The following is a 14361-nucleotide window of genomic DNA, read 5'->3' as shown; positions in this document are numbered from 1 at the left end:
GCCTCGGGTCAGTCTGGCCTCCCTTCACGATCTTGATGCCTCGACGGTGGGGGCCGGGTGTGAGGACGTCTCCTGGTCTGACCGAGTAGCGCTGCCTGGCCCAGAGAGCCGTGGACAAAGTCCAGTTACCGAGAGCTGGGTCGGGCGCGGTGGAGACAAACAGCACTGGCCCTGGTGGCCCCGCCTTCGGAGCGCACCAACGGGCACGGGGGAAGCCGTCCAGGAGGCTCCGATCTCGAGTTCTGCTTATTGCTCAAGCAATAGGAGCTCCAACTTAGATGATAATTTTGGGGGTCCCCGTGGTGTAGACCTTGGTGCGCTCCCACCAACGGTTGCGTCTCGTTATCCCCACCAAACACGCTCTTGGTACAATCCGGGGATTTCCCGCGGGGGCCCTCCCTGACGTCACGGAGTCCCCTGGAGGTCCCGCCCCAGCCCACTGGCGCCTTTTTAGGGCTCGGATGTGCGTGGGGCAGGCGGGAGCGCACTGCCATGGCCGGGCCCTGTGGCTCTGGATCCCCCGTCGCCCGCTGGAAACGCCACATCGTGCGGCAGCTGCGGCAGCGGGACCGCTCGCAAAAGGCACTCTTCCTGGAGCTGGTGCAGGCCTGTGAGTGCGCCCCAGGGAGCTCAGAAGATGGCTGTGGAGGGGACGGGGCTTCGGGAGAGTGTGTCTGGTTTCTCCACTGTGATTCAGGTGCACCAGTGCCTTCTCTCCTCCGAAGCCTTGGACCTGCTGGACCCTATATGTGGCGCCCCATCTCCGACTAGCTGCATTCCTGCCTCTTGCAGGCCAGGCTCTGCCTAGAGCCCCTTCCTGGATGGCGCTTCTCCTGGTCCTCCCTCTCTTGTTCCTCAGGGCCGGCTCTGCCTCCCACGAGCTGTACTTCCTAGGCACCCTCACCATGTTGGTTTTGTAGGGTCCCTGTGCTTCCCCCTGCTGGGCAGTTCCCAAGATAGAGCCGGGTCAGTCCGATTGGTACCCATAGCCCAGTGACAGAATGCGGGGACTATCTAGAGCAATTATTTTTGGCCAATCAAAGGAAGGAGTGAAACAGTCTCTAAGGAGGAGGCACAGAGTTTCCTGCTAGGTTATCCTGGGTTAGAATTTTGGAGTGTCTCTGCGCCCAGCCCGCCCTGGCCTATGGGAGAAACAGGGAGCCACAGACCCTGGGAGGGAACTGGCGGAGCCCTGGAAGTCAGACTTTTACAGCGTTGTTTCTGGGGGGCTAGCTGGTCAGGAGGGGGTGTGTAGGTCAAGAGCGATGAACAGGTGTGCATCTGCGTGTAGGGCCCTGGTCACCTGAGGTCATTATGCTTGAGGTGGAAAGTCCAACCGCAGTCTCTGCAGCACCATCACTGGGCCTGATCCTGGCTGAAGCTTAACCAGCTGTCCCCCACGGATACCCCCTTTCCCCAGCAAATGTGTGGGACTGGGGAGACTCTGGAGGGCTGAAATCAGATACACTTAAAGCAGGTTATATTCCTAAGCCTCAGATTTCTCGCCCATGAATTGGACACAGTGGCATCTTTAGACTTGCTGTCATGGGGTGCGAGGGCCTGGAGACTGGGGTTTTGTGTGAGAACTAGGCCTCCCACCTGGGTGGAGGTGACAGTCAGGGCACTGGCTGAGGGAAGTTGCTGAGGAGCTAGGCCTGGACTTACTGCCCGCACCCTGCCCTGGAATTGGTGAAAAAAGAGGAAGTGTCAGTGGTGGGCGTGGAGGGGGTGGAGGGAGTGAATTTCAGGTCTGTTGCAGAAACCGGCAAACTTGGGGAGGTCTGCTGGATAATTGCTCAAGGGCTTTCTCTTTTAGCTGGGATTGGGGTGGGGAGGAACCTTCTACCAACCTGGGGAAGTCATGATTGTTTTTTAGTCCAAAAAGTTAGGGGAAGTAAGGCTGTGGGCCGGTGGAGCTCTGTGTCATCACTCTCTGGGGCCAAGCCCTGCCCCGGGGCAGGGGGATCAGTCCCTGGCCCCTTCCTGTCTCAGGAACCTTGGTGGGGCAATGCCCAACCTTATTCTTCCCCGATGGTGGTGGCCCTTTTTTTGCCCCTGGGAGAGCAGGTCTTCTGGAGGACCTGAGGGCTAGTGCTGTGCCAAGGCTGAAGGTCTGGGTAGAACTGCACAAAACCTTGTATGCAAGGGGTAGAGTTCAGACTACCAGCAGCTCTCCCATGTTGCACCCCTGGGCTTACAGTCCTCTCAGCCAGAGAGGTCACCTGTATGCCTGGAGTCTGTTGGAAGGTGTCTGTTTTTGCCCCAGGCTCACCATCTTGCACCCCTAGATAACCGTCTCTTGGAGAAGGCTGAGCTGCTAGCCCCGTTCTCGGAGAAACTGCACCCAGAGCCAAACGATGTCACTCCTGCTACCCACCAGGGCCCCTGGTGAGTGTGTGTGTGTGTTCATGGTCCCAATGGGCTGCCTGTGCATAGGCCCAGCCCCAACTGCCTGTGCTGGGTTCTCCCCCTGGCACCTCATCAGCCCCTGGATGCTGCCAGGAGAGGGGGATGTCAGCTCTTCAGCCTTCCGCCAGGCCAGCTGCTTAGAATGTCCTTCCCTCCCATCCATCTCAGTCCGTGTCTGCCTTTGTCCCATTTCCTTCTGCTCCCACCCCCACACTCATCTTTCCCCCTTCTCTGTCTGTCTCCCTCTTCCTTACCTGGTGCCCACAGAAAGGGTCTTGCTACCTATTCCAAAAAGGGAGTGAAGGTGAGAATCCAGAATGGTTTGGGGCCCAGACTTGGGAGGTGCTTCTTGAGGAGGGTCCTCACCATGGAAAGGACGCCAGAGCTGAGGAGTCATGGACAACTTCAGTGTCTGGAGACATGCTCTTTCCTCTGCTGGCTTTCTGGCTCCCACCTTCTTCAGGAGAACGTTCATGGCTCTGGTCTTGGGCTTTCCTTGCACAGCCCCTGGGTGGATGGGTGGATGGAGGGACAGTGAGCACCACTCTCTTGATTGGTTGGCAGGGAGGAGGAGTTGGGATCTGACTCTGACCAAGTGCGGTCACCAGCCACTCTGACGGTGAAATGGCAAGAGAAGAAGGAGGGGCTCCAGCTGGTCTGTGGTGAGGTAGGCTGGGCAGGGGTCTGAGAGAGAATGGGCTGGGGCCAGGATCTTTGGGGACCAGCAGATGTGGTCCAAGGGAGCCAGCAAAAGGGAGACAATCCCCAAGTCCAGCGCCTTGAGGCCAGACGGTCGGAGTGCTCTCTCGCTTGGCTCTGGCAGCCCCTGGTGAGGTAGGCTCCAACAGCAGCTGGAGGAAGCGAGGTGGGAGCTCAGGGAGGAATGCCAGGTGCACGGGCCAGGCTGCCTCAGTTCCCCCTTCCTGGTGGTGCAGCCTCCTCTGTTCACCACTTGCCTGCCAACCCCAGGGCCTATCTCCAGTTGGTGCTCAGTCCACATTTACAGACTAAATGGGTAAGGTGGTCTGCCTCACACCCCCATGGTGCCTCTTGGCTTATTTCACCACTCTCTCCTGTGTTCCTCTCATTTCTGTGCCCGTTGCTTCGGAACTTCCTTGTCTGGCTCCTCCCCTGCTCCCTCTCCTCCTTCCTTTGCATGCTCGTTTCTTGGAGCTCTGGTAGGTTCACTCACTCCCACAGCCTCAGAGATTTTGTTTGCTGACTCCCAGACCCGTCTCTAACCCAGACTGTCTTGCTCAGCTGCTTTTTTGGACTTCACATCTAAAGTCAGACACCCCATCGCCCCTGTAATAATGTGGCCAACATCACGTTGAGTGACTCCCTGCAGGCTCTGTGCTAAGTATTAGCTAATTCTCTGCAACTTCATGGTTGCAGAGGATATAACGGAGGCTTAGAGAGGTGGAGGCGGGATTTGAACTCCAACAAACCACATGAATCCGTCTTCGGTGCTCTCCATTCTTTCAACAGTTATATATTGGTAATCTCTTCATGCAAGGCCCAGGGGGTGCAGTAGTGAACAAGACCTGGCCTCACAGAGCTGAGTCCACTTGAGGAGACTGATGGGCCAGTGGACTCACCCAGTCACAGCATGCCCAGCCACTTGCCGGACTGCTGTGGGACCAGGGCTGTGAACCCAGCTAGAGCCTCTTCCTCGGAGGCCTGATGTAGTTACAACTTGACATTTGAGAAGTGGTTCTCAAATATCTGAGCCCCCTTCATAGGCTGTGCATGCCCCAAGGCCTGGGATGCTTCTGGTTTGCCTCCATTGTGTCCCTGGGACCTGTCTCCAGTCCATTTTAATGAATATCTGTAGACTAAGTGATGAATGTGGTGAATGAGGTAGATCCCTCTACTGGTAGTCAGTCACCAGGCTGTTAACCCGGGTGACCCTGTCACCCCTCCCAGCCCTCTGTTCTGAGCTGGTCACCAGGTCATGGATCCTGCCTCCACATCCGTCCACTTCTGTCTCCTGGACCACATCTGGCCTAGTCCAAATTACCCTCGTTCTGCCCTGGATGGCTCCTCCCTCGGCACCCCCACCCATTCGTCATACAGCACTCAGAGTTATATATTTTAATAATAAAATGACTTCCATGAATAAAAGACAAGTAATACACAATGCATGCTTGTGAGCATTTCAAAAGAACAGAAGCCCATCGAGTGAAAAAGTAAAAGACTCTTTCACCACCTCTCCCCGTGGTCAGGTTGGTATGTGCGTGACCTGCCACTCTCTCCTGTCTGAGCTCCTGGGTCCCTTAGTGCGGGACACTTGTACACACCCCGCACCCTCAGCGTTCCTCAGGCACACCAGTCAGCTCCCATTGGCTGTGCCGGGGATGGGGAGGGGCTTTCCTTTGACTGCTAGTATTATTTCACAAATCACAACACACATGTACCATGATTACTGTCTTAGCTTTTTTTCTATTTTAGCTTTTTATTTTGAAATACTTATAGATTCATAGGAAGCTGCAAAGATAGTAGAGCTAAGCCCTGTGCACCTTTCACCCGATTTCCCCCATTGCTTACTTCTGATGTAACTAGAGCACCACACGAAACCAGAGTTGCCATTGGTGTGGACTGTGCACAGTCCTTTGTGTTTTTGCCACATGTCGTATCTGTGTGAACACTACCGTATGGCACTAGTCCATCACCAGAGATCCCTCTCTTGCCGCCTGATTTTAGTCACAGCTTACCCCTCTCCCCACATCGTTCCCAACTCCTGGTAACCACTCATCTGTTTTCCATATCTTATTATTTGAATTTTGAAAAGTATCGAAGAAAAATACTACCAAAACATCAGTGAAAGTAATGAAGCAAATGACAAGCGAGGAAGCAGGAGTGGTGGTCAGGTTGCTCGGTGGGGAAAGGAATGATGAGTGTTATAAACCGGGCCAGCTGTGAGAGCAGGCCTCGCCGCCTTGCCCGTGCGGGGCTGCTCCCCGGGCGGCTCCCACAGGGAGTCATGTCAGTGTGGGCGGACGGCCCCGACCTTGCTCCTCAGTCCGTCCCTCACCAAGCCTGTGTGGGGAAGAGCACGGGAACAGGTTGGATCCCCCAGCCTTGGTTATTTCCTCATGTGCCTTCTGCCACACCGGCAGGAACTTCTTTGCCTGGCATCTGTCTCTCCCACTGATCACTCAGCTCCCGAGGTGGGAGTTGAAGCCTGTCTCTGTGGCTTCCCCAGCTCTCTTGGCTCTTGGTTGAAGGACTGTTCACTGNGGGAGTCATGTCAGTGCGGGCGGACGGCCCCGACCTTGCTCCTCAGTCCGTCCCTCACCAAGCCCGTGTGGGGAAGAGCACGGGAACAGGTTGGATCCCCCAGCCTTGGTTATTTCCTCATGTGCCTTCTGCCACACCGGCAGGAACTTCTTTGCCTGGCATCTGTCTCTCCCACTGATCACTCAGCTCCCGAGGTGGGAGTTGAAGCCTGTCTCTGTGGCTTCCCCAGCTCTCTTGGCTCTTGGTTGAAGGACTGTTCACTGAGGCTGGGCTGTGGTTGAGATCACCTTCGGCCACAGTGTTCAGTCTGGGCCCTGTGCTCTTAAAGTCCATTTACATTCTTAGCCTGTGTGCCTCTGCTCAGAGCTCCTCTTCCTCTCCCGGATCTATGCTTGGGCCAGCCAGGCATTGGAGGGGTGGGGAACAGAATCCAAATCCCTCGAACCCTTCCTCTACACCTGCCCTTTGCTTGGAACATAGTTAGGTGGCCTGGGTTCCAGTATCGGCTGTCACTTAGCTGTGTGACTTTGGGCAAGATACTTAACTTCTGTGTTGGTGTCCTCCTCTGTAAAATGGGGAGAATGGCAGTACCTACCTCATGGTGATGTTACGGGGATTAAGAGTTAATTTGTGTAGAATGCTTAGAACAAGAAAGGGAACACATAAGTACTATATTAAAAATTAAGCCCTGGCTGGTGTGGCTTAGTGGATTGAGTGCTGGTCTGTGAACCAAAAAGGTCACAGGTTTGATTCCCAGTCAGGGCACATGCCTGGGTTGCAGGCCAGGTCCCCATTTGGGGGCACGAGAGAGGCAACCACACATTGATGCTTCTCTCCCTCTCTTTTCCCTCCTTGCCCCTCTCTCTGAAAGTAAATAAATAAAATCTTTTTTAAACATTAAAAATTTGCTATTATTTGAAGAACTATTAATATAATAGTTCTTAATATAATATAATAATTCCCTGTTACCTTATTAAGTAAGCATATCATTCTCATTTTATAGGAAAGGAACAATAGGTTCAGAGAGGTTCAGTGACTACCCTAGGGTCACAGGCTTGACACCCAAGTGTTCGAGTCCAAAGGCTAAGGCCTTTAATTGTATCATCAAACTGCAGTGCATCCATGCCAGACCCTTAAGTCTCCCTGCACCTCAGCTTGCTTTTCACTAAGGCGGCAGGTGGGTGGAAGGATAGCAGGCCTTGGTGGAAGCTTTGCACAGCACCCACCTGTCTGGCCCTTAACCACCCCCCAGATGGCCTACCAGGTGGTGGAAAAGAGCGCAGCCCTGGGAACCCTGGAATCCGAACTGGAGGTGCGACGCAGCAGGTAGGATGTGGGTGGGCGCCAGAGGAACTGCACCCACCTCTAAAAGCCTCTGAGGCATCTCTGCAGCAGGTGGGGGGGTGGGGATGGGGGTGGGGGTGGGGGTGGGGGTGGGTGGGTGGATGATCCTGTGTGCCTCCAGCAGAGCCCAACAGCTCTCCCCTCATCCCCAGACTTGAACCACAGGACTCTGAGGGGGTAAGGCTAGCTGGGAGATTTGCCTTAGCCACTTGGGTGGCGCTTGACCACGGCAAGTCTGTCCCAGCTCTGGGACCCATTCCCATTGGGCGGTGACGTTGGCTCGCCTCGTTCCAGGCTGGCGGCTCTGGAGGCTAGGGTGGCGCAGCTACGGGAAGCGCGGGCACAGCAGACTGCGCAGGTGGAAGCGCAGCGAACCCGGAACGCAGCGCAGCGGCTGGCCTACGACGCGCTGCGCGCGCACCTGGGACTCCAGGAGGCGTCCCTGCGCAGGCTGGAGGAGGAGGCGCGCGACTTGCTCGAGCAGCTGGTGGAGCGCAAAGTCCGCGCTGCTGCGGAGCGCAACCTGCGCAACGAGCGTCGCGAGAGGTGAGAGCACGGAGTCTCATCGCTCTGGGAGGTGAGCGGTTCCGCCCCGGTAGGAGCGACTCCCATCCCTTCCTCTTGGGGGGAACACCGTGCACCTTCCTCAGGAGGGGCGATCCACCCCTCCCCTCGCAGGAAGGTGGCAGCGTCCTGCGCCTGGATCCCAGGATGTTTTTCTCTCCACAGGGCCAAGCAGGCACGGGTGTCCCATGAGCTAAGGAAGGCTGCCAAGCGGACAGTGAGCATCAGCGAGTGAGTGGCGAGGCGCCGGGAGCCTCTGATGCTGGCTCTGCCCCATGTGCTCTGGAGTGCCCTGTTCTCGGGCACCTGTCCTCCAATTCTGCCTTGCCCCACACCTGCGTGTGGCCACCCAGGCACCTGACCGCATGTGGGCACGATCACAGTAGGGAGGGGACACAAAGACGGAGCTCACAGGACACGACGAGCAGGCATGTGTGGTCATAGGAGCCAGGACGGGGCCATCACTCAGGGTCTGGGGTCTGCATGTTTTCACCGTGCCGGTCCCCGGGGTCCCTTGGCCCTCCCGAGCTCTGTTCCCTCTTGCAGGAGCCCGGACACCCTAGGCATCGGGATCAAGGAGAAGGCTGAGGTGACGCTAACACTGCCTGCTGAGCCGGAATTTCTAGCGAGTGAGGCTGGTGAAAAGTGGAAGAGGCCTTTTAGGTGAGGACTGTCGTAGAGCTCTGAGTTGGGCCCTATCTCAGAGTCTTCCAGTAGCCCTTGAGCCGGCTCGCATTGGGAGGGGCCTTGGAGAGACGCTGTGGTATAGCTCAGACCTTCTTGGATAGGTCTGACCGTCAGTGCCACCGCAGGCCCCTCCCCCTGTCCTCACCCCTTTCTTTCATTCCCAGGACCATGTCTCTGGGGATGGGGTGCCTGGCTGATGAAAAGATGTCACCAGGAGGGAACCTGTGGGCAAGTCCCAGGGCTCAGCTGTTGCAGGCATTGTATGCATACCCAGGGATGTGAGAGCACACAAGTGTGCAAGTCTGGGCGAGCATACTTGAATGCATGTGAACATCTGAGCGTGTGTGGATGTGAGCTCACACTGTGGGACCTGACCAGGGCTTCGGTCCTTGTGCCCCTCCCCTCAGTCTGCCCATCTGTTTGATTTGCCTATTACTGGCGCTGCCCTTCCCTGCCCCCTTCCCCATTCCAACAGCTCTTCCTTGCAGTCACTGGTCCAGGCCTCGGGGCAGCGCAGGAACCTGGGGGAGGGCATGGGATGCTGGGCCCCGAAGCCCTTGGCAGCCCCTGTGGGCCAGTTCATTCCAGGACACACCCCTGGGCATTTTTAAGGTCTCAGGAGGTCTAGGTTTTCCCATCCCCCTGCCCCCAGCCTTATGCTGTCCCAGCCGGGGGCACCTTCATCACTACCCCTTCACAGGCCTCAGTTCACCCTCCCAGAAACTTTGGTTGTGAGGGGAACTAGGATGATGAGGCAGTTCTTACCATTGTGGTGAAAACTCTGGGAGACTTCCTTGCCAGCTGCCTCTCTGCCTCCATCTTCATGGGACTGCCCTGGGGCATGCCACTCTTCTGGTCTGGGAGGAGCCAAGTCCTCTTCCAGGGCTCCAGGCCCTGTGAGCCCCAGGGTCTCTGGCAGAGCAGGGTTGGCAACACTGTCTGCACACACAGCGCTGGTCCCTTAGCCCATCTCTCTCGGCTCTGCCCCAGGTCTGCCTCTGCCACCGCCCTGACCCTGTCTCACTGTGTGGATGTGGTGAAGGGGCTTCTGGAGTAAGTGTGTGTGGGAAGGGGCAGGGCACCCTGGAGCCCAGGCTCGGCCTGTGTGTGCGCCTCCATCTGTCCATCTGTGTGTCGTCTAGCAGTCTGCGTGAGTCTCTGCTGAGACCTGGAGGTGCATGGCCTCACTTTCAGCCCCAGCTCAGCTGTCCTCCAGGCTCTGTCCCTCATCCAGTTTTCTCAGAGGGAGCTCTGAGCTCCAGCCTGAAGCTCCAGCCTGAAGGAGCTCCAGCCTGAAGCTGGGCAGGGACTGCCACTCAGTTGGGAAGTTTGGGTTCAGAAATGTCAGGGACTGGCCTGGTTAGACAGGTCAGTGGGTTGAATCATTGTCCCGTACACCAAAGGGTTGCAGGTTCAGTCCCCAGTCAGGGCACAAGCTGAGTTGTGGGTTCGATCCCTAGTTGGGGCCCATATAGAAGGCAGCCGATGGATGTTTCTCTGTCTCTAAAATCAAATATATCCTTGGGCGAGGATTAAAAAAAAGTGTCAGGGACTCATTCAGGGCTACAGAGGCCAGCAGTGGCAAGGCCAGGGCTGAAACCTCAGCCCCAGGGTTTCTCCGCATCCACTGGCTCTGCCCTGCCTCTGTGCCTTTTTCTGTGCTCCTCCCATCTCCACACTGACCCCAGGGATCAGAGGCTGGGCTGGGCACTGGGCTTCCTGCACATTCTGGCCATGTTCTGTTGCCTTCTGTGTCTGCTTCCTGTTGTTGCTGCCTCAGGGGAACTTGAGGCTCTCATAGCAGAAGGCCTTGCTGAATGCCCTCCTGGCTCCCCCCTCCCCCTCCAGTTTTAAGAAGAGGAGAGGACACTCAATTGGGGGAGTCCCTGAGCAGCGATACCAGAGCATCCCTGTGTGTGTGGCTGCCCGACTTCCCACCCGGGCTCAGTATGTGCTGGTAAGGAGGAGCTGGGCTACTTGCAGGGGGTGCTAGCAGGTACGGGGAGTGTGGGCCCCCGGAGTGGTCCGAGGAGGCCAGGGAAGCAGGGCGAGGCTGCCAGCAGGAGTAGGAGTTTTCCTGCCACAGCTTGTGGTGGGAACCCCTCAGCTTTTCATAATGAGGGCGCAGACTGGAGAGGGAGAGACAGGAGGCTGGGAGACCAGGGTACCCATGGGGGAGTGTGGGATGTCTTTGGGGGAGGCTGCTGCAGGGGTCTAGGCAGAGTGGTGGGACACTGTTGTGTGCTCGGGTGCACTCGAGAGAGAGCCTGTGAGTGTACACAGAGGCCTCCATGACAAGGGTCAGGGGCACCAACCTCCCTTTTCCCCCACAGGATGCCCACCTTTCTGAGGTCAATGCAGTTTGTTTTGGTCCCAATAACAGCCTCCTGGCCACTGCGGGGACTGACCGCCTCATCCACCTCTGGAATGTCGTGGGAGGTGAGGAACCTTCTGCCGTAGGCCAGCCCAGTGTTTTCTTCCCAGACCCTACCCTCAGCTTGTTGCTCGGTGGGCAAAGGTCTTGGGCCTCTTAATGTTCCCTCACCTAGAACATTCCTGTGGGCAGTGGGCAGATAAGCCCTTGGCAAGAGTTTTGGGTTCACTCTTCTGAAGAAAATGATAGAGCCTTCTAGCTTCCGGGGGTCCATGCCTGTAGGATGGGGATGGCTGAGCTCGGATGGCCCCCGTTAGGGGAGGCAGGGGCTCCCTAGGCCCCTTCTGTTACCTCTTGAACTCTGAGAACTCAGGGAGGAGAGGGAGGTTAGCTAGCTGTCTCGGGCTCTGTAGAGGGGGGGTGTCAGGAAGGCAGAGCCGCCTCCTGGAGCCTCCCTCGAGGAGGCCAACCTCTAGCTGGCCTGGCACTGGCTTGTGTGGGACGTAGGGGCAGTCCCTTTTCGCCGGTCATCTTTAGCCCTGCAAAATGACTGGCTAGGGCTAGTGATTCTGTCCTCTAAATTGGGGAACCCTGATTTTCCCATGTCCAGTCCCAGCTCCTCATTTTCACGAGGTCAGCGACCTCACTGTACCTGTCCCTTCCCCTGGCCCCTGTCCCCCGCAGGTCGCCTGGAGGCCAACCAGACCCTTGAAGGAGCTGGTGGAAGCATCACCAGTGTGGACTTTGATCCCTCGGTGAGCAGACTTCACCCCAGTGGTGTGGGGTGCTTTCCTTCCCTGTCTCCACCCCAGGCAGGTGGAGGCTCGGGGGCCTGAGGAAACGCATGTCTGGGCCCTCGGGCTCCTACACAACTGCTCCTCCCTGGGCCCAGAGGCGCTTCCATTGCTGGGGGACCGGGCTTTGGGAAGCTCCCAGGCAGCCCTGCCCCAGGCCTGGGGGCCTAATGGGTATTGCCTCTGGCCCAGTCCAGGTCCCGGACCTCTCCTACTCCCATCTCTCCAGGGCTCCCAGGTATTGGCAGCTACTTACAATCAGGCCGCTCAGCTCTGGAAGGTGGGAGAGGCCATGTCCAAGGTGAGGTCTGACTGGGGAGTCAGCTTGGGGGTCCAGGGTCATGTCTTGGGCCCAGATGGGAGTATGGTATTGTGGAGTCCTGACCATCCCCTTGAATTCATATTTGTGATGGGGGCAGGAGACGTTGTCTGGACACACAGACAAGGTGACAGCTGCCAAATTCAAGCTAACGAGGCACCAGGCAGTGACTGGGAGTCGAGACCGGACAGTGAAGGAGTGGGACCTCGGCCGTGCCTACTGTGAGGCCCAGCTACCCCCCACCCTGCCCTGCTGCCCTCCCCGAATCCCCTGCCCCCCACACACCCTCCCCACCCCCCATGCTGGGCCATGAGGGACCTTGACCTGCTCTCTGGGAGTGATGCCAAGATTCACAGGCATTTGGGGTGAAACCTCCCAAGGCCCTACCTCCTCTCTCCACCGTGGTGCTTCCTGTCATTTCTTGGTAATCTCAGGCTTCGGCTGGGAAGCAAGGGACCCAGGTGCTGGTTTTGGGAGGACACTGCCCTCTGGGGCTTTGGAGCCTCAGCTTCTCCTCTGTCTAGCGGGTCGGCTCCTGCCGAACCTTCTCTGAGGCTGGGGCCCTGCTCCCTGTTCCCCAGGCTCCAGGACCATCAATGTCCTTTCGTACTGTAATGACGTGGTATGCGGGGACCATGTCATCATTAGTGGCCACAATGACCAGAAGATCCGGTTTTGGGACAGCAGGTGACAGGCGTGGGCTATGTGTGGTGGAGGCATAGGGACAGGGCTCCTGGGTTCCCTTTCCTTTCTCCGGCCACGGAGCCATGCACAGGGTGGGTGGGGAAGTGAGGCTGAGCTGGTGGGCATGTGCCGCCTCAGTGGTTCTCCCTCCAGACCCCGGACTCTGCCTGGCCCTTGACAGCCGAGACCTAGAAACCTCCTTTCCCATTTAGCTCTCAGCTTTAATCAAAAGGAACAAAAGCTTTAGTTGTGTTTTAAACCTGAGAGTGCAACGCTGGGCTTGAACAGCAGATAAAAGCTGGAGCTGGATGGTGCCCAGCCCTCCTCCGTCTCGGCCGCTGGACGCCCTAGGTCTCTCACATATGTAGGGACAGACGTCTACGGCTTCCCTCCGGCACGTGTTTCTGTGACTCAGAGGTTTCAGGGGCTCCAGCTTTGGCTTTGAGTCGAGGGCTGCCTGCGTTTCTGTGGTGGGGCTGCTGCCGTGGTGGTCGGTCACTGTCAGCCCGGGCTCAGGGCTCCGGGACCGGCTGCCTCTGTGCTTTGTTAGCAGGTCAGGGGCGACCCTGGGGCAGGGGAGCTGCTCTTCATGCCCATCTCTGTCCTTGCTGCTCAGGGCCCCCCGCTGCACACAGGTCATCCCTGTGCAGGGCCGGGTTACCTCCCTGAGCCTCAGTCATGATCACCTGCATCTGCTCAGCTGTTCCCGGGACAACACACTCAAGGTCATCGACCTGCGTGTCAGCAATGTCCGCCAGGTGTTCAGGTACCTTCTCCTGGCCGCTGACCCTGTGGCTTTGGCTGCGGTGGCTGGGCCTCTTGTGCCCTGTAAAGGCTCCTCGGAGCCTGTCAGTGCAGAGCCCTCCCTGGAGGCCCTTCTGAACCAGGGCCTGAGGAGGCGCCCGGCCCCTGGGCAGGGAGAGGAACCTTCTGAAGTTCCTGGGTGAGGGCCGGGACTGGCGGCCACCTCCATTCCGACCCGACTCCGTCCATCCTCAGCGCTGATGGCTTCAAGTGTGGCTCTGATTGGACCAAAGCTGTGTTCAGGTGTGTCCGTGAAAGCACACGTCTGTGCCCCTGTGTGCCCAGTCCGACTGTGTCTGTGTGTCAGTGTGTGTCTCACCTCCATCCCCTCTCTCCTGCTCTGCTCTGGCCACTGCAGCCCAGACAGAAGCTACGCGTTGGCAGGTTCCTGGGACGGAGCCCTTTATATGTGGGACGTGGACACTGGGAAATTGGAGAGCAGCCTACGTGGACCCCACTGGTGAGCATGGCCGCCGCCCACCTGCCCACCCTAGCCTCAGGGCCACGGCTGCCCCCGCCCCTGTCCTGTCCAGCCAATTCCAGGTTCCGACGTGCTTGGGCCCGGGAGTCCCCAGCCCTTGTTTCTGTACCTCCCACCCTCCAGAGCCCTTCCCGTTCACAGGGTGCCTTTCCACGTGCCCTTGGGTTCATCCTCATCATGGCCTGTGAGCCCACTTTACCTGTGAGGAAATGGGCTCAGAGAGGCCTCAGGCTGCCCAGGCCCAGGAATGAGGGGCAGCACCGGGCCCTTGGGCCCAGCTGCTGACACCCTGCTGAAGCCTGGCCCTCCGTCCCTCAGCACTGCTGTCAACGCCGTGGCCTGGTGCTACTCTGGGAGCCACGTGGCAAGTGTGGACCAGGCCAGGAAGGTCGTGCTCTGGCACTAGTGCCGTGACCTCCCCTGCCTGGGCTGGAGCTGGAGTCCGAAGCCCGGAGCCAGAGAGCAGCTTCCCACTGGGCCCCAGGGAGGCATGGGCAGGGTGGGGGTGGCTCAGGGCCTCTAGTGGGGAAGAAGGCCAGCGGGACCTGCCCTGTTTAAAAACAAAGTGTGGGTTGGTGCGGGGGACAGATTACAGTACTCTTTGTTTATCTCTGTCTCCTCACTTTCTGTGCCAAAAGTAGAAAAAATGCATCTAAACTGG

General features: G+C 57.8%; 1 protein-coding gene across 4 annotated transcripts; it reads left to right on the top strand.

Annotated features, from left to right (window-relative positions):
- Positions 1 to 392: 392 nt before the first annotated feature.
- Positions 393 to 14361, top strand: ATG16L2 (autophagy related 16 like 2). Of its 4 annotated transcripts, none has more exons than XM_037068635.1 (18): positions 393 to 610; positions 2289 to 2388; positions 2974 to 3076; positions 6902 to 6975; positions 7288 to 7539; positions 7723 to 7788; positions 8104 to 8220; positions 9235 to 9297; positions 10093 to 10201; positions 10578 to 10683; positions 11303 to 11373; positions 11642 to 11713; positions 11832 to 11952; positions 12313 to 12418; positions 13032 to 13181; positions 13415 to 13462; positions 13578 to 13679; positions 13999 to 14361. In XM_037068635.1, the coding sequence occupies exons 1-18, from the start codon at positions 493 to 495 to the stop codon at positions 14339 to 14341; spliced, it is 2121 nt and encodes a 706-aa protein (XP_036924530.1). In that variant the 5' UTR covers positions 393 to 492; the 3' UTR covers positions 14342 to 14361. The 4 variants fall into 4 exon arrangements, with proteins under 4 accessions (XP_036924530.1, XP_036924531.1, XP_036924532.1 ...); XM_037068637.1 differs by having other exon boundaries at positions 395 to 610; positions 14019 to 14205; XM_037068636.1 differs by lacking the exon at positions 9235 to 9297.

Source organism: Sturnira hondurensis, unplaced genomic scaffold (assembly GCF_014824575.4).
Source record: "Sturnira hondurensis isolate 20B ecotype Veracruz unplaced genomic scaffold, ASM1482457v3 Scaffold0017746, whole genome shotgun sequence".
Taxonomy (NCBI): Eukaryota; Metazoa; Chordata; class Mammalia; order Chiroptera; family Phyllostomidae; genus Sturnira; species Sturnira hondurensis.
The sequence above is the reverse complement of the archived record's forward strand: the minus strand, read 5'-3'. Positions and strand labels throughout refer to the sequence as shown.